Source organism: Maniola hyperantus, chromosome 7, assembly GCF_902806685.2.
Source record: "Maniola hyperantus chromosome 7, iAphHyp1.2, whole genome shotgun sequence".
NCBI lineage: Eukaryota > Metazoa > Arthropoda > Insecta > Lepidoptera > Nymphalidae > Maniola > Maniola hyperantus.
In genome coordinates this window covers 13861419-13884463 of record NC_048542.1, presented here as the reverse complement: position 1 = coordinate 13884463, position 23045 = coordinate 13861419, and the positions used below count along the sequence as shown (strand labels likewise).

At 35.5% G+C, this 23045-nt stretch overlaps 2 protein-coding genes and 1 long non-coding RNA gene across 10 annotated transcripts in view; all 3 read right to left on the bottom strand.

Moving 5' to 3' along the window:
• Nucleotides 1-43: 43 nt before the first annotated feature.
• ReepB (Receptor expression enhancing protein B) lies at nucleotides 44-15253 on the bottom strand. 4 transcript variants are annotated; one of them, XR_011236969.1, is made up of 6 exons: nucleotides 15016-15253; nucleotides 14705-14937; nucleotides 10343-10466; nucleotides 9859-9977; nucleotides 3538-3575; nucleotides 44-1986 (listed from the first exon to the last, which is right to left on the bottom strand). XR_011236969.1 is itself a non-coding variant. In XM_034970536.2 (5 exons), exons 1-4 carry the CDS (start codon nucleotides 15143-15145, stop codon nucleotides 9883-9885), a joined length of 582 nt encoding a protein of 193 aa, XP_034826427.1. In that variant the 5' UTR covers nucleotides 15146-15253; the 3' UTR covers nucleotides 44-1986; nucleotides 9859-9882. The 4 variants fall into 4 exon arrangements, 3 of the variants coding, with proteins under 3 accessions (XP_034826427.1, XP_034826431.1, XP_034826430.1); XM_034970536.2 differs by lacking the exon at nucleotides 3538-3575; XM_034970540.2 differs by lacking the exon at nucleotides 9859-9977 and having other exon boundaries at nucleotides 15016-15252.
• LOC117983896 (uncharacterized) lies at nucleotides 4295-6788 on the bottom strand. The gene is made up of 2 exons (XR_011236970.1): nucleotides 6647-6788; nucleotides 4295-5512 (listed from the first exon to the last, which is right to left on the bottom strand). It is a non-coding gene; the product is annotated as an uncharacterized lncRNA (long non-coding RNA).
• Nucleotides 15254-16750: 1497 nt separating the features above from the next.
• Nucleotides 16751-23045, bottom strand: part of Mctp (multiple C2 domain and transmembrane region protein) — an 80516-nt gene continuing 74221 nt past the window's right edge. For all 5 annotated transcript variants that reach the window (XM_034970533.2, XM_034970531.2, XM_069499967.1 and 2 more), the window contains 5 exons: nucleotides 21749-21825; nucleotides 21203-21309; nucleotides 20534-20643; nucleotides 20140-20237; nucleotides 16751-19564 (listed from right to left, as the gene is read on the bottom strand). In XM_034970533.2, coding sequence (XP_034826424.1) covers nucleotides 19487-19564; nucleotides 20140-20237; nucleotides 20534-20643; nucleotides 21203-21309; nucleotides 21749-21825 — 470 coding nt within the window. In that variant the 3' untranslated portion in view covers nucleotides 16751-19486. The remainder of the gene's footprint in view (nucleotides 19565-20139; nucleotides 20238-20533; nucleotides 20644-21202; nucleotides 21310-21748; nucleotides 21826-23045) is intronic.

Genomic DNA, 23045 nt, shown 5'->3' with positions numbered 1-23045 from the left:
GTTAAGAATTTTTCAGGTAAAGTTAAAAAAAAACAATGTCACCTGCAATGAATTCCTTTTATTACGTGGAAAAAAACAGCAATAACAATACCTCGTGAATACATCAATCGATTCAGCCAAAAATTTTGGAAGGCACACTAACATTATGCAATTTTCTTAATACAAGCAAAATACATGATTAAAAATATTTACTTGTACACTTCGATGATATACCTGTCTATAGCAGATTTTATAAAATGCAAATAATGTTGCATTACAGCATTTATTTCTAGACTTTGGTTGAATATTGGAAATTCTTTAAAAAATATTTTTATAATATAATCTCCTAATGGCAAGAATTAAATTTGTTAGATTTGTAGATAAAACGTAATATAAATCAAACAATTAATATTATTTTTCATTAATAAAATAGTTCACATTTTACTTATATTAAGCTAGATTTTATAATCGACTGGCTATTCACAGGTATATAATCAGATAATTTATATCTATACAATGTATTAATTAATATAAAACTTCAGTGCATTTTCTTGAATTTTTAAAACATCTACAAAATTGTGGGGACTTGATTTTTTTTTACAAAATTTTAAAGTTTTGCTATTTTTTGCCAAAAAAAATAAATTACTAAAGAAATTTTATGAATTATATTTATATATTTATTTAAGCCACCACAAATAATTAATATGGTAATAATAAGACTTCATCTAAGCTATACTATGACGTCATTTTATAGTCTAGGAGTATTGTCAAAATAATGTACTCAATTTTTATGTAATTTCATATTGTTTTTTCAATTTTTATAATCGTATCAAAGTATATTTGTATAAAAATCTACAAATATACTTAAAAATTGGTCTCACAAAACAAACTTAACAATGCAAATGTCAAACTAACAATCCTTGAGCAAAACCATTCTACAATACTTATAAAAAGAAATCCATCGCTCAACTTAAAAATAAGAAAAAAAACATAGTAATGCTAGGCCCTGATTATTATTGAAACAGTAATTAGGTACATAAAGTCAATTAATTTGATACCTCTTCATACAAGAACTGTCAAAGTTTGACGTCACATGTGTTACATTAGCAATGCACACCTGTCGACTTGATAAGTTTTTGTCAAAATAATTCTTGCATTCATTCTCCAGGTGAGCGTTGCACCTAAATGTCAGCGATTGAGGGCCAAGACTTACTATCCAGGAAACTTAATATTTTTATATCTGACCAAGAATAAAGAATTAAACTACAATTTTCAACCTAAAAACGGGTCAAAAACTACCGTCACAATCATACAAGAACACTTAACTAACAGCTGGAGAGACAGTGGGAGAATTTCAGGAGCTAATTGATAAAAACTAAAAACTACAATCAACACCCATATTATAGTTTGTTGGTTTGTCCTTCAATCACGTCGCAACGGATTGATGAATTTTTTTGCATATGTATAATTAGAGACCTGGAGAGTGAGATAGGCTCCTTTTATCCCGGAAAATCAAGGAGTTCCCGCAGGATTTTTAAAAACCTAAATCCAACCCAAGTCCCAACATGGTTCTTCCACCACAGATCAGCTGGCAGATCTAGTTTGCCATAAACAGGGAAGATAGAGGTGCTATTTATTACAAACATTTAGCTCTTATCAAGTTTCTCCTCAAATTTTACCACCATCTTTTGTACCATAAAAATAATACAGTGATCACATCGCAAAAATAATTTCCCTAAACCGTTATATAGAAAAAAAAAACTTGATCGTTTACTATTTTACGTAGACTGTTCAACTTTTGTTGAATCACACAACTTCGATGTATAAAAAATATTTTTTTTGTCTATAGATTTTTAGTTTTTTTTCATTTAGCGTCCAATGAGTGCACCGAAGCGATATATAAAGCGAGTGCAGCGGATGTTTTGTACTTTTAGTCCTCCGATATATGAAAAATTGTGTTGAGGCTTTAATTGTTCTTCCTAACTGCATCCGCTACCAAGCGCGAGGCTGGAAAATAGAAAAAAAATGGGGTTATCAAAATTGTACAAACTGCCTTGGTTCTCCAACAGTCATGGCGTCTAATTGGCGTTACAATGACGCAAACTCATGATTTTAAAATACTATTTGACAAGGTTTTCGAGGGGGTAAACTAATTTTTTTTTTGGGTCTCATTTTTCATGTGCATCATCATCATCAACCGATAGACGTCCACTGCTGGAAATAGGTCTCTTGTAGGGACTTCCACACGCCACGGTCTTGCCCCGCCTGAATCCAGCGGCTCTCTGCGACTCGTCTGATGTCGGCGTTGCGTCTTCCGGTGTGAGGTCGTCATTTATTTTCATGTTCAGGAAATATATAGCCTATGTCACTAAGGAATAATGTTGCTTTCCACTGGTGAAAGAATTTTCAAAATCTAGTTCAATAGTAGTATCAAAAAGTTCTAGAGATTACCCCCTACAATCAGATTTACAAAGTTTACCTCTTTAGAATATTAGTATAGATTAAAAGATGATTTTTTTTGTATTTTTATTTGCGATTTTAGTAATGAAGTTAGTTCAGTTTTTAGGGCAGGCATCTGTCAGAAAATACGTACATACAACAAAACGATTTCATAAGCAATCCATTGTTAGTGCAAAGTTCATACAAGGTTAGAAGTAATTTATAGAATACCTATCAGCCTACCAGCGATTATACTTATTCATTATACTCCTGAGGACATCTAATGAATTATATACTACCATACTACTTGTATGACTATGCTACTAAGGCTGCCTTAGGGCCAATTGCATATCAGGCGGTTAAGTTACGTCACGGTTACCGTTAGGGCGTTTGTGCACTCATTTGTATTCTATTCATATTCGTTTTCGTAAAAATACGATTAAAAGTGTCAGTCTTACAAAATTTACGTGCACTCGTGCACGCATTAAACGTGCATTAAATTCGTATTTTGACAGATCCATATAATTACGAATCAAGTGAGTGGCACAAGCGTACGTACATTTTGTATGACGGCCACTTCGAATCGTATTTTTACGAATATAAATACGAGTGCACAAACGCCCTTAAACTTTGATCACCAAAAAAGCAAAGTGGGTTGCAGTCATACCTCCATGATTAAAGTAAAGGTAAAATGGTGCAAGGTTAACAAACTCTGATAAAAGCATTATGGTTTTATTTAGATTTGTAATTTATTGTAAAACTGAGGCGGACAATTATTGTAAGAGATTTTACACGACAATTTCAATTTGGTACACCTTTCAACATTATAATAAAGTTATAGTGCGTACATTTTGAGATCTGACTCGCCATTTTACCTCTGTGTCAACTGTCATGTCAAAAGTACGGTTCACCTTAAAAAACTTTAAATTAAGGACTAAAATCGTACTTTTGACATGACAGTAGTTAGACCTAGAACTAAAATGGCGAGTGAGATCTCAAAATGTACGCACTATACACAACATAACATAGCATAGCAATTAGTAGTGCAGGTTACACCGCGAAACAAAAGCGCGACATTCAAACTTTCAAAGCTATACCAGTCCATCTGGTTTTACTTACATATTTGTCTATGTGTGTACAGCTCTATTCTTGTTTACCTAAAATTGTATATTTCTATTAGGGAAAAGGGAGCGCAAAATATTTAACATAAAACATATCACAGGGACATTTAAAAAAACCTTTTTAAATGCGTACCTACCATAGGGAAATTAAAAATAGCTTTGGGAAACCACTAAGGGCCGATTTCACCAACGTAAAATAAGTCTTATCCGTGCGTAAAATTAATATTTTGGCAAGTTTTTAACACAAAAACTGTCATTACGCCCAACTTATTACTCGACTAGCTTATACTCACGACTTCGTCCGCGTAGAACAAATTTCAACCGCTTGTTTCACCCCCTTAGAGCCAGTCCACACGGCGCGTTGCGTCAGCGTTGCGTCGACGCAGCGCTACCACTGCGTTGTTTTACATACAAATAACCAAGGTGTTCACACGGCGCGCTGCGTCGTCGCAACGCACACATGACGGACAGCAGCCCCCGAGACGAAGCGGGAGGGGGTGTACTCGTGCGACGTCGGAGCGTCAGCGCTCAGTTGCTTGTGCGTTGACAGAGAGGATACACGGAAGCTCATTTCGTTTTACGTTTACGTTTTTGTATTTAGTTTTATTTGCAGGGTAATTAGTTTTATTTGCAGGGTAAAATGAATACCATTGAAGAAATTGACATAGATTACTTGATTACATTGATACAGGAAAGGGAAATTATATGGGACAAGTCAAACGTAGATTTTAAAAATAAAAATTTAAAAACAAAAGCCTGGGAAGACATATCAAAAGTTTTATTTCCTGATTACGAGAATTTCACAGCTGAACGAAAAAATAAAGTTGGTGAGTTCACAGTACAGATATTTATGTTTTTTTTATTTAAGAGGGCTTTCAAGATTTTCTTGCACCGCCAATTCCGCGATCAGTACAAAATTAATATCTCGACACTCTAAAATTTTAAAACTTAGGGAATTTAGATTAGCGTGAGTACTATTTTATTACTTAGCTCAAAACTAACCTAGACTACGCTGAGTAGGTATAAAATATTATTTTTTTACTGATCGCGGAATTGGCGGTGCAAGAAAATCTTGAAAACCCTCATAATACAATTATACCTTATTTAGCTGCCAAGGCAGAGTTCCTCTAGTCATAAAATAGGTCGCATATTGCTGTCTTATGACATTCGGTGCTGTCTGTTCTTCATGTACGGGTTGTATTGGGAGAAATTCATCAACACTTATAGCAAATTTATCTCTTTGTCTAAAACCATCTCGATCAGCGACAAAATTGTGTAATACACAACATGCTTTTATAATGTCAGTAGCGAAGTCATAGGACACGTCTATCGGTCTGTGAAAAATGCGCCATTTGTTAGCCATAATCCCAAAAGCGCATTCGACATATCTTCTGGCTCTGCTTAGACGGTAATTGAAAACCTTTTGTTGTAAGTCGAGATTTTGACCGCCATATGGACGCATAATATGTTTGCTCAGTCCAAAAGCTTCGTCACCCACAAATACATACGGGGTTGGTATATTGCTACCAGAGAGTGGCTGGGGTTGAGGTAGTGGTAAGTTGTTGTTAATCATTAGCTCGTACAGTTTAGAATTTTGTAATATGGTTGAATCGCATTCTTTTCCGTATGCACCGATGTCGACAAATACGAATTTGTAATTTGAATCCACAATAGCTAGCAACACAATCGAAAAAAAGGCTTTATAATTAAAAAAAAGTGAGCCACTATTTGCAGGATTACACACGCGGATATGTTTGCCGTCGATGGCACCAACACATTGAGGAAAATTTGCCTTTACATCAAAACCCCTCGCTATTGTTTGGAAACTTTCAGTTGTCAGTTCAGGGATGTTGTCTCGAAGAAGATTGGTCCATATAGCACGACAAACTCTTTGTATTATATATGCAATAGTAGATTTTCCCCGTTTGAATTTGAAATGTAAATCAGTTATTGAATTTCCACTTCCTAGGTATCTGAAAAGAAAATAATTATTATAATATGCATTTATGAGATAGATAGATACCCGAAAAAAAATACTGACATATTCAGACATCGATAGCAAATAACTTTCTCTATGTAACCAATTAATTCTGGAATCGCGAAAAAAATAGCAGCTGTTGCATACATTTTGATTCAGTAGGTATTGCTTTTTGTATGTAACAGCTGTTATATTTTCACGATTCCAGAGTCGGTCACATAGTGTTTGTTAACGATATCTGAATATGTCATTAAATTTTATCGAGAAATTCACTATGTATAAATTATTAAATCATGTTTACTATTGGTTTTGCAGGTAATGATTTAATAAAAAAATGGAGAAGTGTAAAAGATAATTACTTCAGATATTCAAAAAAATTAAAAGAAGCATCAAAATCGGGCTCGGGCGCTACGAAACTGAAGAAGTATCATTTATACAATCAACTCCTTTTTTTGAGAAAAGTGGAACAAAATGCCACCGAATCTAGCTTAGACTCGCCTAGAGAAATCAACAATGAATCTACGTCTACAAATGATGACATTACCACAGACAACACTCCGCGCTATGTTCCAGTCGCGCGCAAAAGGGCAATGCAAATGGATGAGTTTGAAAGAGAAGGACTAAAACTTCTCAAGGAGCCGGAAAATCGCCATATGTCCTTTTTCAGAGCTATATTGCCATCTATTCAAGAATTTTCCGACCGAGAAACTCTCCGTTTCCAAAGTAAAGTTATACAAATTATAGATGAAATGCGGTATGGACAAACATCATCATATGTGAGTGGCCCATCAACGTCTCACCAACCACCATATGGGTATCAAACAGCAAATTTTCAAAGTACATACATTTCTGATTTTAATAATTCAATTACATCTCCAGAAACATCTCAAGCAAGTGAAGAAACTGAATACGATTTTTCTAATTTGTAATTACTGGATGATATCTCTCTTAAATAATGTCTAAATTTAAAATTATGACAATTGCTGATTATTTGTGAGTTGATTACTCTCTTAAATAATGTCTAAATTTAAAATTATGACAATTGCTGATTATTTGTGAGTTGATTACTAATTAAACAAACCAAAAAAACTGTTATATTTTTATTACTTAAATATATTTATATAGTTACCTTAAAGTGATTCCCAGCATTTCTACTGGTTCCACTGGATTCCTCATATTAGTATAGTTTTTTCGTATGTGTGGTTCTAAGGACTTCAATAAACATTCGAAGCTGGATACACTCATTCTAAAAAAATTATAAAACTTCTTTTCGTCTAATAGCAACTCCCGATATTCTAAAAAAAAAAACTGTCCATCACGATTTCTTAATGAAATGAAAGGACTGATCCAGTACCGTCTTGTGATCTTGCGTCGATTTCGGCGGTGACGTAGTAATAGGAGCAATGCTAGACGTCTTTTCCGATCCATGATTTGCTATAGACTGACTGCGAATTTTTTTCAAAATACTTGCCGCAACTGTGCGTCGCCGCTGCGCCGACGGAACGTTGACTGCGTCATAGTAACGCTGCAGCGCCCGTGTGGCCGGCTATGCGTCAAAATATTTGCGTTGCGACGACGCAACGCAACGCAACGCGCCGTGTGGACACGCTCTTAGGGGTTGAATTTTCAAAAATCCTTTCTAAGCGGTTGTCTACGTCATAATAGCTATCTGCATGCCAAATTTCAGCCCGACCCGTCTAGTGGTTTGAGCTGTGCGTTGATAGATCAGTCAGTCAGTCAGTCAGTCACCTTTTCCTTTTATATATTTAAGACTAAACGTCACTCGACGCTGGTGAAATCGGCATTAAATTGGGAAATCAAACGTAATGACTATATTAATATGGAAAATAAAAATAAAGTTACAACCAATTAATTAGACCACAACACAACACACGTCTACTTTGCCCCTGACCTCACATATTTTGACAAAGGTTGTGACGTCACATATCACTTGTGGATACTGATTTGAACCAAAGGGCGCGCGCATACGAACAAAATTTTTGTCTAACAGCTATTTCGTCTCCCACTTCAATACTTTAGTCACACACACAGCGACATTTTCGCAACTAAAACGCGCTGCTGAAAACGCCATATAGTATTCAAAGTAAGCTGCTATATTCAAAGTTGCAGTCGTAAAAATAATTATTAAATATTTAGTTCTAGTTTTATGTGTTTGCTTATAATTATGTACCACATAAGTCCACACGGCTCTTTAAACAAGAAAAAAAGTTGCTGTCTTGTCGACGGGCACTTGTTAAACGTGCGTTTGCTGCGCATGCAAAAACCGTCACGTGCGTGCGTGCAAAGAGCTAAGACGTCTACCACATGAAAATCGTATGTAAGTTGCAACATACACACATTTTCATACAAGCAAATCTGGATGGTGGACACGAAACTGTTGCGAAGACATTTTTGTCTTGCGCAAAACTATAAAATTGATCGTCATCAGTCTACCCTAAATGTCGTGTCTGATGGAAAACTAAGCATGTATTGTAATGGATGGAATTAACTCTACACAATACATGCGAAGACAAAAAGCACAAAACTATAAAATTGGTCACCAGTCATCGTCATCAGTCACTACCCGGAATGGCGTGGTCTGAAACTGAGCTGGTATTTTAATGGATGCAATTAACTCGACACAATACATATTATTATATTATGTGAAGACAAAAAGCACAAAACTATAAAATTGGTCACCAGTCATCGTCATCAGTTACTAGCCGGAATGGCGTGGTCTGAAACTGAGCTGGTATTTTAATGGATGCAATTAACTCGACACAATACATATTATTATATTATGTGAAGACAAAAAGCACAAAACTATAAAATTGGTCACCAGTCATCGTCATCAGTCACTAGCCGGAATGGCGTGGTCTGAAACTGAGCTGGTATTTTAATGGATGCAATTAACTCGACACAATACATATTATTATATTATGTGAAGACAAAAAGCACAAAACTATAAAATTGGTCAACAGTCATCGTCATCAGTCACTACCAGGAACGGCGTGGTCTGAAACTGAGCAAGTATTTTAATAAATGGAATTAACTCTAAACAATACATGCGAAGACAAAAAGCACAAAACTATAAAATTGGTCATCCAGTCACTACCCGGAATGGCGTGGTCTGAAACTGAGCATGTATTTTAACGGATGGAATTATCAATTAACTCAATTAGAATACATCGAACTAACAACAATAAGTAATAACTACACTATGCAAATTAACTATCAATTATATTGCGACGAAAAAAAATTTAAAACATACATCGCGCGATCGAAAACAAGTCAATCTTTTAATTTTCTCATTGAGTCAGTAATCTTCCTGCTTGCACCTTGCACCAACTCACGGATGTCTATGCCTGTTAATTTATTAAAAAAATTAGTGCGTGTAATCTTTACGCGCATAAGAATTAAACCTTAAGGCAGTGGTCCGACCGCCGCGCCGCCGGCGAGAAAACGACTAACTATCGGCGAATTTCTCTCTCAAGAAACGCACAATAAACGTACATTCCGTGTAAACGAAAGAGATGCATATATCAAAAATTGCTCTCTGACTGTTCACACTGCCGGCGACGACTCACTTTACTAGTTTTGTCGCTGAGCGGCGATTTTCAAAAATAAACTCGCTCAGCGATTTCGTTCAGCGATGCTCGCTCGCTTGAACTCGTTTAACGCGCGCGCAGGTTTGCACAGGACTGAGCGACCGCGGGCGAATGGCGCGAGTAATCGCTCGTCGCACTTGCACACTCGCTTATAGCCCGGCGACAAAACTATCGAAACTACACACTCGCTTCCCGCTGATCGCCAACTCGTTTATAGTTTCTAGGTCTACTCGTTTCTCGTCGTCCACTGCCTATAGTATGCGAGTTTACATTTTTTGAAAATGAATCTGGTTTTTTTATATATCATGGTAGTTAAGGAGTTTTCTTACTACTTGGTACCTACCACCTCGACAATACATGGCGACCTCAAAACAGTTGATCTGTTTGGCGGCCATTTTCAGCGGAAGTGACGTACGTTACTTCCGTCTAAAAAAAACCAAGTTACTCTCAAGCCATTTCTCAAGTCGCGCCCAGAGATTTAAATCTGCCAACATAACGTCAGAGACTTCAGAGGAAAAGTTACAGTGAACGGTCTGTAGTAGCTAACTCACGAAGTCACGAACTGTCAGTCAAACAGTAGAGCAATAACAAGATAGACATAGCAATAGACTTTTCAGTATTCGGTCATTAGTTCATGTGCATGTTTCTATATGAATAAAATAATAATTATCCCAGAAGCCGAACAAATAAGCGAACATATGAGAAGCATTTGATTATTTCCCCGGATACCTACCAGATCCTAGCAAGCTAATCCAACCTAATCCTTATGAAGCTCGGAGAGCTTTTTGTTCAAAGCACCCAGAGTTTTATCCATGTGCTTGTTCGCGTTTTGCACCAATTGTTTGATGACATCTAAAAAAAATTATAAAAAACCTTCAAAAACGGAAACCTTTACTATATTATTCTATTCTGTTAGCTTTATTTTATGTATCGTAATAATAATGTCATCGAGATTGTCTTACCAATCAGGTAAAGGGTATGTTTGTAAGATATTTCACGCGCAAACCTATCTTAAAGATCCGTATTTTCATGGATTCGGATCGGATGAGTGCGTAACCGCTCTTAGGTGGGATCGGTCTGTCTGTACCTTATAGTTTGTGCGTGGGGGAAGTAGGTTCAACAATAGTGCAACGGGTAGGATTTGAACGCTGTATGCAGCGTGGTGGTAGTGGAGAGGGTCACAGCAACTCACAAGTCAGGTCGTCATGTGGGTTTACCTGAGTTGGCCATGTCGTCGATGCGGCCGTGGTGCTTCTGGTAGTAGGGGCGGATGATGCGGTTGTAGATGATCAGAGAGCCGTTGTAGTCGGTCGGCAGGTAGCACCAGATTACGAAGATGCACTGGAAATTGAGAATTGGAATCAGAAATGAGGAGATCCGTAGGAGAACTAGAGTAACCGACATAGCTCAACGGCTTGCGAAGCTTAAGTGGCAATGGGCAGGGCACATAGTTCGCACAACCGATAGACATAGGGGTCCCAAGGTGCTGGAATGGCGACCTCGCACCGGAAGTCGCAGCGTTGGAAGACCCCCACTAGGTGGACGGACGACATCAGACGAGTCGTAGGGAGCCGCTGGTTCCATGCGGCGCAAGACCGTGGCGTGTGGAAGTCCCTACAAGAGAACTATGTCCAGCAGTGGACGTCTATTGGTTGATGATGATGATGATGATGATGATGATGATGATGATGATGACTGGAAATTGATAAAACATGTACAGGTTGTAACCAGAACGATAGCAAAAACTTAGCGTTATTGTTATACTACCTAAACACAATCCAATGCCAATAACCATGTGCCTCATTTTGTAGTTTTAGTAATTTAATATTTTTCAAAACCGCAATGTATAACGTGCAAAACTCCAGTCCAGTAGTTTGAGCTGTGCGGTAATATATCAGTCAGTCAGCTTTTCCTTTTATATATTATTTAGACTAGCTTATGCTCGCGACTTCGTCCGCGTGGACTGCATAAATTTCAAACCCCCACTTAACCCACTTAGGGGTAGATTTTCGAAAAATCCTTTCTTAGTGTATAACTACTCTTTACAAAGAACACACCCTCCTTTCATGTCTCTAGGACCAGCGGCTTAGGCTGTGCGTTGATATAGTATAAGTCAGTCAGTCAGTCAGTCATTCAGGACTTTGAATTTTATATATACAGATATACATTTATGTAGGTCGACTGAACAACGTGCCATTATCAGCATTGATAAGAGAAAAACAAATACATATATAAATCAATAACGACTTTCTAACATATAATTAACTCTCCGTTAATGGCGGATATGTGTTAACAACGCTAACAATAGCCATTGTAGCAACAATCGCACATTGTTACTACCAGTCGGTATATTTGATGGAAAAAATAATATATGTACGTAAGTAGGTACTATTTTAATATTCATTATCAAAATTGACTTTCAACGAAAAAGTTTGAATTTTGTTTATCGGAGGCAACCTTGGTAAAGGACCGGCATGCTTTGAAGTACCTCATAAAAAACCGGCCAAGTGCGAGTCAGGCTCGCGCAATGAGGGTTCCGTACTACAGTCGTATTTTTTCGACATTTTGCACGATAATTCAAAAACTATGATGCATAAAAATAATAAAAATCTGTTTTAGAATGTACAGGTGAAGACCTTTCATATGATACCCCACTTGATATAGTCACTGACTTCGAAAGTTGAAAATACTAATTATTAGTTCATGACCACAATTTAATTTTTTTTGTGTGATCTAACCCTGAATTCACGGTTTTCAAATTTTTCCCCAAATGTCAGCTATAAGATCTACCTACCTGCCAAATTTCATGATTCTAGGTCAACGGGAAGTACCCTGTAGGTTTCTTGACAGACAGACAGACAGACAACAAAGTGATCCTATAAGGGTTCCGTTTTTCCTTTTGAGGTACGGAACCCTAAAAACCGGCCAAGTGCGAGTCAGGAGTCAGTTAAATAAAAAATATTTTATTCAATTAGCTTGACAGACCGACAGACAGACAGACAACAAAGTGGATCTTATAAGGATTCCGTTTTTCCTTTTGCGGTACGTAACCCTAGAAACCTATAGTATACTTCCCGTCAACCTAGAATCAGGCAGATAGCAATATCTTATAACACAAGTATCAAATCTGAAATCCGTAAATTTGTGTTTAAATCGCAAAAAAATTAAAAAGTGTAATTTCATGTACGATGGTACGGAACCCTTCGTGTTGGAAGTCCGTCGTACTTGACCGGTGTTTTTTATTATGAAAGGTTTTGTTTACAGTAAATAATTTCAACGAAATTTGGTATAATCTACAAGGCCACGCTTCAAGTTACACAAGTATGGAATTCCATACGCGGGTATCGCAACAATAGTGTTAGCTGGGGATCGAAATTCCAAATGGAATCCATACTATTTAATAATATATATTTTTTATTCAAGTAAACTTTCACAAGTACTTTCGAATCGTCGGATGCATCTACCACTGGTTCGGAATGCCTTTCCTACTTAATACTAGCTTACTTATTACTACTAAGCTACTAAATACTACTACTATACTACTATAATATAGCTACTAAGCACTACTACTATACTACTATAATATAGCTACTAAGTACTACTACTATACTACTATAATATAGCTACTAAGTACTACTACTATACTACTATAATATAGCTACTAAGTACTACTACTATACTACTATAATATAGCTACTTACTTAATACTAGCTGATGCCCGCGACTACCGCGTGGATTTAGGTTTTTGAAAATCCCGTGGGAACTCTTTAATTTCCCGGGATAAAAAGTAGCCCATGTCACTCTCCTGGTCTTTGACTATCCCATAGTCATGCCATAACCCATCCAAACCACAGATGAAACCCTTTCATATGATACCCCACTTGGTATAGTTATCTTACTTTGATAATTGAAAATACTAATTTTTAGTTCATAACCACAATTTAATTTTTTTTGTGTGATGTAACCACAAATTCACGGTTTTCAGATTTTCCCCGTAATGTCAGCTATAAGACTTACCTACCTGCCAAATTTCATGATTCTAGGTCAACGAGAAGTACCCTGTAGGTTTCTTGACAGACCGACAGACAGACAGACAACAAAGTAATCCTATAAGCGTTCCGTGTTTTCTTTTGAGGTACGGAACCCTAAAAAAAGAAAATAGGCTCCATACTAAATATTCAAAGCCCCTTTACACTTGAAATTAAACCGAAAAGGGAGATAAGAGATACAATGACAGAAACACATCCATTTAGGATAGTAACTTGTATAAAAGCATAATGCTGATTTATGATAAAGTCAACCAAGATTAGATGTTACACAATAATAATTATAATGTATTAGTCATCTATCATAGAAGTAGATTAATAGGTATTGTAATAAGATATTGTGATGGCCCACTGTCCTGCTTACATTGTTGTTTTATCTATAGTGGTTATGTAATTAAAATATATAAATAAACAAGATCTGACTGACCCATAGGCATAATCATTTATTTATGTCATTGTTAGATGATGCTTGTGACTTCCTTCATGTGTATTTAGTTTTTAAAAATCCTATGGGAATTCCTTAATTTCCTGGCACAAAAGTAGCCCGCAATATGTAAGCTATCTCTGTACCTACTTTTGTCAAATCGGTTAAGCAGTTGGTCTGTAAAATGGTAACAGACACTTTTACATCTATAGTATGCGACAGGCCGAGATGGCAATTGGGGTGGGGACGCCCTGACTTGCGGGTGTGCGGGGCGTCCGCCCGCCTCATATCCTGATTGTCATCCTCATAAAAGAAACCTATGTCCAACAGTGGGTGTATATTAGCTGAAGATGATGTTAATAATAATTTATTAGTGATTCATGTGTACATGACCTGTTGACAATGGAATGGAAAAATTACCTTTGTTAATGTTTTCAGTGACTCATAATGACTATATTATAATTATTATCATAGTATGTATGTGTCTTAAGTACAATATTTTTTGTCAGGAAAAATGATTAATCTGTCAATATTTTATATTGTTTAAATTAAATGTAAACTATCATCATCCTTATGATCAACCCATTGCCAGCCCAATGTTGAGTACAGGACTCGAGTCTTATAATGAAAAGGGTTTAGGACATAGTCTGCTATGCTGGCCCAGTGCTGATTGGTAGACTTTACACACTGTTTAGAACATTATAGAAAACTCTCAGACATGCAGGTTCCCAATGTTTTTCTTCACCATCAAAGCAAATGATATTTATTTGCATCAAATACACATACCTAACTCCAAAGTTAGAGGTGTGGTGTGTGCCCAGGATCAAACCTCTGACCTTCCAAATAGAAGGCTGATGTCTTAACCACTGAGCTATCGCCGCTCTTATGTAAACTAAAGTATGTATGTTTTTATAAGTATATTTATTCTGCTTTGTAAGTAATTAGTTAATTATAATTAACTATCATTGCATGCTTTAATAAAAAATAGATGAGAACTATTAATAAAATATTCAATATTCTTACAAATTTATCTATAAGTACACCACATTATTTAATTACACATACATTTAATTGTATTAAATTAAATAGCTAGCATATGTTGTACTAACCTTGATCAACCAGTAGAGCGGAAACCAGCCAACAATGAAGTCAGAAAAGTATTCAACGATGGAGAAGCAGGCGAATACAACCCAGTATGTGAGCCACTTCGTATCGTCGTCCTTGGCGGGCGACTCCAGGGCCTTCATAGACATATACGCAGGGTACACGAACCCTATACTATTGCATATCAGTTCCGCGCCGAATCCAAACACTAAATATAACCCCGTGAACGCTACCAAGCCTGCAAAACGAGAAAACAGTCAAAACGACCGGCTAAGGATATAAATAAACGCAACACCGACAAAAAGCAAAATCTTACCAACAAATATGTAGACCCTATTCACGCCGGTCTTTGCTTCCGCCGTTTCGAAGAATTTCGTCCAAGGTTTGCCCTTTTCGTTCAAACTGCGCTCTATTGTGTCCTTGTATTCTTGTAATTTGGAAGTCATTTTGGTGTTTTTTAGCGGTCTGAGGTGTATGGAAATGGATTTGGCACTCGGCAAGTCTGCGGCCACGACTTATTGACAAATGTCGGTGATAATGAAATGAAATGACAGAAATTAAGTGACAATGGCGGATCGAGGTGCGGTCACAGGGTTGCAAACTTAAAAAATGTTAAATGCTACCATTACAAATAGTTAAAGTGGGTAACATTAGAAGTTGATTGAACCGTTCAACGGTTGTCATACTGATATCCATACTGATATTATAAATGCGAAAGTGTGTCTGTCTGTCTGCTAGCTTTTTATGGCACAAAAGTTTATTCAATTTTGATGAAATTCGGTACCTACAGAGCTAGCTTACATCTAGATTAGGGGGTCACAACAAATTTGGTAACCATCACTGATATGGATTTTGTTGAGTTCAGAGGTTAGAGGGCAACTCTCTGAAGACAAAATGCTACTCTGCTGGCCCTGAGTGGTTGACATAAGTATTTATGGCACCTGAAAGACGAGTTATCGTTACCAAAAATTACATGATATGGATATGGCTGGTGATGGTATAGAAAGTAAGTACTAGTTGTGCTCATGGAAACCGTATAAGGACTGATCTCGATTCAGTTGCGTTTTCGAGCTATGCCCTTCCAAAGTATATGCAAAAATAAAAATGACGAGAAAAATGGCTGTTGCTCATGTAGAAACTAAGTGCTAGCCTTACACATGCAAATTATGTAAAAACTTACCAAAAATTTGGTTGCGTTATGGAGCAATGCTGGTTTGCAAAAAAGAGTTGAATGGATATGGCTGTTTACGGTGTAATAAGTAAGCTCTAGTTATGTTTACATAAACCCCGTAAAGGCTGATCTAAGATTTAGTTGCGTTTTGGAGCTATGTCTGTGCAAACATATTGTTAAAATAAAAATGATGAGGAATATGGCTGCTGATGGTATAGAATATAGATAGTAAGTACTAGCTTTACACATACAAACTGTGTAAAAAAATATCAGAAATTTGGTTGCGTATTGGAGCAATAAAAAAAAATTGAATTTCAAGTAGATACAGATGATTGATATGTCCTGAATTCTAATTTTGTAATAAGTAATTTTTCAACGTCCAAAACCTGTTTTTTTGTTTTTCTTCATTCTTGCGTGTTATAAGCACCTACCTTGCTACATAGAGATCCTTACTTCATTTATCTGTGTAGAGATCGTTGCTTGTAGGTAAGGACTGATGTTCGAAATTAATCAAATTAATCTACCTATCTAAAACATAAATTCCCTATAGGTACAATAGTCAATAAGTTAGGTACTTTGGAACATTGCTATTTGTTAAAAATATGGGTTCTTCAATCTAAGATTTATACACACTACTGTCTTTAATGCAAAAAGCTTTCTCCCATCAGCTCTGTCTAGTTATTGTTATATTTCACGGTTTGACCACTCAACAAAATATTGACTAAAGCTATGACACAGAGCTAGCTTGCATCGAAGAAACGGGCGTAAGGTTATTTTTTATCACGGGAAACAAGGAGATTATTCTATAGGATTTTAAAACGTAAATCCACGCGAATACTAAAGGCACACAAAGGCAATGTTTTCAAAATAAAACAAAAAATGATGTTATAAATTTTTTGATTTTCTTGAAAATTGAAAAGCGTTAACATTGATCATCACTTTGTGTCTTAACAATAACTTATAATATAACAATGGAAGGTGAATAATAATTATTCCAATAATCAACATGTGATTGTTCATAATTTTTGTGTAAGAGAAAAATTGCAATTTGAGAATTTTATTTACCTATTTTTTTTGTATGAAATTGCGATGGTAAACTTATTAAAATTAATGTCTTACTAATAAAGTTTTACGCATGGCTTAAACACATTTATGTCACGCATTAAATTTCACCTATATGAATCGTGACTAAACAGTGGGTAAATTTTTATTAGTAAGGTAAGTAAGTCGGCAAGTCATAATTTTATGTGGCCAATAAATTATTAATCTGGGCAAAGGTAAATCAGATCAATTATTATTGGAAAATAATACAAAATATAGTCTGATTGATAATCTATGTATGAGTTTTTTTTTGGAAGACAAACTCATTCAAAAATTAGATTTATTAAATAACTAACTACATAATGGAACAAAACATTTTTTATTCAATTTATTATCACAATGTCGCAGCTACATAATGCAAATTTATTCATTTAAAATGTGCATGATGTGCGTTCTAGTTGAAATAGTGCTTCAATGTGCAGTTTGGCAAAATAATAAGTTATCAGGAACAAATACTTTTCAGAGCATGACTAGGATTTGATAATGATCAAACTTATTACAAATGTAATGGTAATTATAATTTTTAGTGTTTAAAATTATTATTACTTTTAAATTTAATTATAACTGTACATATTTTTAATGGCGTTACTGATAGCAAAAATAATAGTTTTAGGAGCTGTGCCTAGATAATATTATATAGAAGAAATATTTTTGTACGTATTTAATATAGAATATTCATATTTTTGTAATAAATAAATTAGTTAGATATTATTCTGGTATATAAATAAGTAAGCCTATGGGCATTATGCTGAGATTGTTAAATATTCAATTATTACAAAGATTTAAATATAATTTTGAAATAGGTAGGTACTAGGTACACTCAGTTTATGTGATAATAATTATGGATGATATTAAGTAATAATTTTATGAGATTGGTCTCAGTCTTATGCTATTGCAGTTTTTCTAAAGATACTGTCTCTAATATCTATTTCAATCTATCTCAATAATATTTTATCATAATATATCAACATTAACAAAAAGTATGATGCTTCTTATAAAACAATGGTACACATTAAAAAATTCTATCTACATTTTAGGTACATATTATTCCCTATTTAGTTTTTACATTATTATAATAAATGCAATGATTTTTTTACAAAATATAACTAATGTTTTAAGGAGGGTGCCTTAAAATAACCCAAATGTATCTACAACCCAAATAAATCTACATCGTATTCCTCATACTATAAAGTCTAGAAACTTAAGATTTTGCATGCGGGTTTCTTATATAACGGGGGTCCCCACTCAGAAAGCATTTCCAGAAATGCCTTACGAGTCAAATACCTATCGAATTAAAGTTAACTAGCCAAACCTAGTAAAGGTGGGAATAATAACTATATGATTTAAAAAAATATTATACTGTACTTATAAAACTAAAAGGTACATTAATTAGTTAATTATGATAATTTGTGTTCAAGTGTTATTTTATAACTAGTTTTTCTCATTCACACAATAATTTTATTACAATAATATATTTTTTAAATCACAGTTCATACCACGCAAAATTTATAAAATTGGGGAAGGTGATATTTACAGTAATCTTGATAAATAGAGAAATGATGAAAAGGTGCTAACAATATTATTATTGTTATTATAAAGTGTTAAAAGGTATTTGTTAGAGTCTAGCACTGAAAATGTGAGATTTGGTGAGTAACTTACAAAAAGCAAAACTTCACAATGATTATTATTCTTTAAAATTATTATTTTAACAGATCGTACTATTTGAATTAATTTTTTACCTTAATAATTGCACATGACGTAAGCTTTTCCCAAAATTTGTATACATTCATATAATTTAAATAAGCAGAATAAATGATTTGATCCAATATTAATTAACTATCTATTTTGATAAAACGTCTTTCTATTAATAACAAAATATCTAATGGACGTCAAAACAGGTACTATACACATTAATTATTTTTAATATGGATTTTATGTATTTTGGTTCCTTACTTTAAATATTACGTACTAATTTTGTACAATTGGTAGAAATTAATACAAAAACTACCAAAATGGAAACTATCACTTTATGGTGCAGCACCGATATAATTTGGCAGCGGCAGCGCTACCCGTTCCTTTCAATTTCGGTTTCTTTGAATAACAAAAATATTTTTTCACTGTTATTCGTAATACTTCTCATTTATTAAAAATGTAAATACACAGCAAGTATGTAATTATTAAAATACAAAATAATCGCAAAAAACATCACTGAGAGTCTTTAATTCATTTACACACAAAGGCAGTGCCTTCGTGAGGGATATAAGTGGGTATCTACGAGGGTTCCAAACGCGCCCAGGTTATCGTATTTTACTCCTATTAAGGAATGCATTCTATAATAGGTCAGTAGGTAGGTGCCTATTAAGGAATGTACCTATTGCGTCTTTTCCCCATTGCGCGTCGCGTCGTCATTTATGTGATTAGCGTTATTAAACTTAATGTCTTATGGAAAATCCGGCACCTTACATTCGTATCAACTTAATATCGTTTAAACTCAATCATATAAAGTTATTGTGCGTTACGACGCTTTATGCTTCTTTCTTGCGTCTTTTCTGTGCTCGCTCGGCGCGTGGGGCTTCAGTTCTCTGATATCCAACTGCAACAGACACACAGTGTCATCATATAATATTTTTACCATGCACGTTATATCTACAGGTCGATGAGCTGAGCTTCTTTGCCATTTATATGCTTTTTTGAATTCTGTGGTCATGGCGCTTAAGAACTCAGAAGAAGAGGTAAGGCCAAAGGCTCTTATTAAATAAGAGATGGGTTTTATTTATAATATTATCTAAAAAGAAAATCCTCCCGATCGAATTTCGGCCACAGTGGTCAATCTTCACAAAGATTAGCCATGGGCAGGGCAGGAGATATTTTGGCGCACAATTGCGCGCAAACACTATTCTCTCACTCTCATAGTCCGATGGGACGGCAATTCGACACGACCAAAGGGAGATCAAGCGCAGGACCAAGCGACAGCTTTTCATGTTCTCCGAAGCATGAGAGTGCAACATCGTCTACTCACTAACTCCGGAATTTCTTGCGAATTTCTTGACAGAAAATCCTATAATATCTTTGGCCCTATCTGGAAAGCTAATTCAGTACCTCGTCAAACATGATGACAACTAGTTCAACGAGGCAGTTTTATACCTACAGGGTGATGGTTTAACTTACTAAAGTTTCGTCATCCGGCACCCTCGATAGTAGGTCGAGCACCTCATTGTTAGGTATTGTATGCGGCCGCAGAATTTTTCTAGTGAATTTATTAATACCTGGAAAAGAAATATGTTCGTAAATATTTTTCTATTCTGGTTATTTTTATAGATATCTATAGAGATATCACAGTAAGATCTAAAATTCTGTGGGGATGACGTAACAGAAAAACCTGCAAAATCTCGGGTTTCTAGGCCCTACAGGCTTCAGCAGGGAAAGACATACAGGATATTCTTTAGAGTTTCAAGAGTTACAGTCTACAAATCTGCTATCTCCTTATAAAGAGCGATGTTCATAACTTTTGGCCGCGTACTGTACACATATTATCTATCTGTAGAAATGACTGACTACTTACCCCATGCCATGAGAAGATATCGTAAAGGTATCAGGTACAATACACACATCGCTCCAACTAGCATCAGTATCGCTATGTAACTAAGATATGGTACCGTGAAGTTCATCAAGCTGGAACAAAAAAAATATTAAACTAAAAAGAAATTCTACCTACCTACTAAGTTTACATGTTCTTGTTCATTAAACAAGATAGATGAATAATTATTATTCTTCTTCGCTTGTAGAAAGGTATATAATATAATCTCTATATATAAAAAATGAATGGCTGAATGTGTTGCTGATCGCAAATTCTCGAGAACAGCTAAACCGATTTCGCTAATTCTTTTTTCATAATATTCCTTGAAGTACGGGGATGGTTCTTACGGAGAGAAAATTAAAAAAAAAACCTGAAAAAGAATCGACTGTGAGGCGGTACAAAGCTCCCCGGGGCAGCTAGTATAGTTTATGTATAGTTACCAGATTGTGTTAAATAGGTCCCTCCTCAGACCATTCATAGACCAGACCACTTTAAAGAAATAATTATGACCAATTAAAGACCAATGTGCTATTTTAAATATTCGTCGTCTGTGCCCGCAGTTTTAAATAAACATCATAAATAAATATCTAAATCATAGTAAACGTCAGATAAACCCTTTTGATTCTGAGAGAATGGTTAAATGGTGGAACTTACTTTTTGACAGCTTCCCCTAAAGAAGCGACGTAACCTATCGCGTTTTGTACAGTCTGCGTCACTTCTTGAATCGCTTGCAGTCTTTCTTTCAGAGATTTCTTCTCTTCCTGAAACAATGAGTTTAACGATGTTATTAAGGAATGTAACGGCGTGAAGCGGCGTTTACGATTCTAAATTACTATGTACGTTTTCATCATCATCAACCAATAGACGTTCACTGCTGGATACTGGTAAGATCTCTTGGAGAGACTTCCACACGCCACGGTCTTGCGTCGCCTGAATCCAGTGGCTACCTGCGGCTCGTTTGATGTGGTCCTTCACCTTGTAGCTCTTAAAACGCTGCGCTTTTCGTTTGAGGTCGCCATTCCAGCCTCTTGTGACCCCAACGTCTATCGGCTTTTCAAACGATGTGCCCTGCCTATTGTTCTTGCTGGATCTGACGGTGTTGTTGATATTTCTACCAAGAAGAACCAGCAAGAAATATCATAGTAAATTATATAGTAAATTATTCTGACAATTCAAATATATTATCCGTATATTATTTACCTTATCTACTTCTTCTTCATCATCTTCCTCCGCTTGTAAGTCTTCATCATCCACAGGAATCAGTAAAGGATTACCACCTGAAATTATTGTGAACTTTAAGTAAGTAGGTAATTTTTTCATGTTTGATGAAATAAAGATGGTTAGGAGTAGACATCAAATAGTCAGGCCACGCTTGGACGTGGTTCTCTTGACAAACACGACAGACGGACAGACAGACAGATAAGGAAGTGATCCTATAGAGTTCCATTCTTTCCTTTAGAAGTACGGAACCCTTAAAACAGCCTATACCTATTCATATTCGGGATGCAATTATGTCTGTACCCAATAAAAGATGCCTACGACTTCGTCTACGTGGATTTAGGTTTTTTTAAAACCCGTAGTAATTCTTTGATTTTCCGATCTTCGGAGTCAAAATCGGTTGAAGGGATGAGCCGTGAAAAGTTAACAGACAGACGTGTGTATCTTAAAAATCCATACTAATATTACAAATGCAAAAGTGTGTCTGTCTGTCTGTCTGCTACTTTTTCACGGCCCAACAGTTCAACTGATTTTGATGAAAATTGGTACAAAGTTAGCTTACATCCCAGGAAAGGACATAGACTGTTTATCCCGGAACATTAAAGAGTTCCCACGGAATTTTCAAGAAACCTAAATCCACGTGAACTCTCTCAACAAAACTCTAGTTATGTATAAGTGGAATTCTCTCTGTATGCTCCCTGATCTCTATTCTCTGCACATAACGATGAAAATTTCAATGAGTAGGATTATTATTATTGAACGATTCGTTTTTTCATGTACGATGCTCGTTATCAGAACAACCATGCAAAGCTCAGACAACGTCTATTTTTGACTTACTACTGTGAACTGTGCTACTAGTAACGAACAGTTGTTTTATCCACACCCACGGGTTACCTCGTAAACGATTTAGTTTAGCTATAAATGAAACAAGAATAAAAAATAATAATAAACTGTAATGTAAAGCAGGCCAAATAAAAAAGGCTTGGCTGCCTGGACTCTTTCTGTGCGAAATATGTCTTTATGTATTTTTTGTACAAGAAAACTGTAACAAAGTTTCAAAAGTCTACTTATAAATTAAAAATAATATTATAGTTATTTTGAAAATAGAAAAATAGTAGACCCGTACTTGTTCAATGTGAAAAAGAATGAAAATTGGAAAATTGAAACATCAAGCTATTTAAAGAAGAGAATAGGTAGAGGTACTCGTATTAATCTAATTTAAAAAAGTAGACACCGGACAAAATTAAAATACATTGAAAAACAGTATAATTTTAAACAA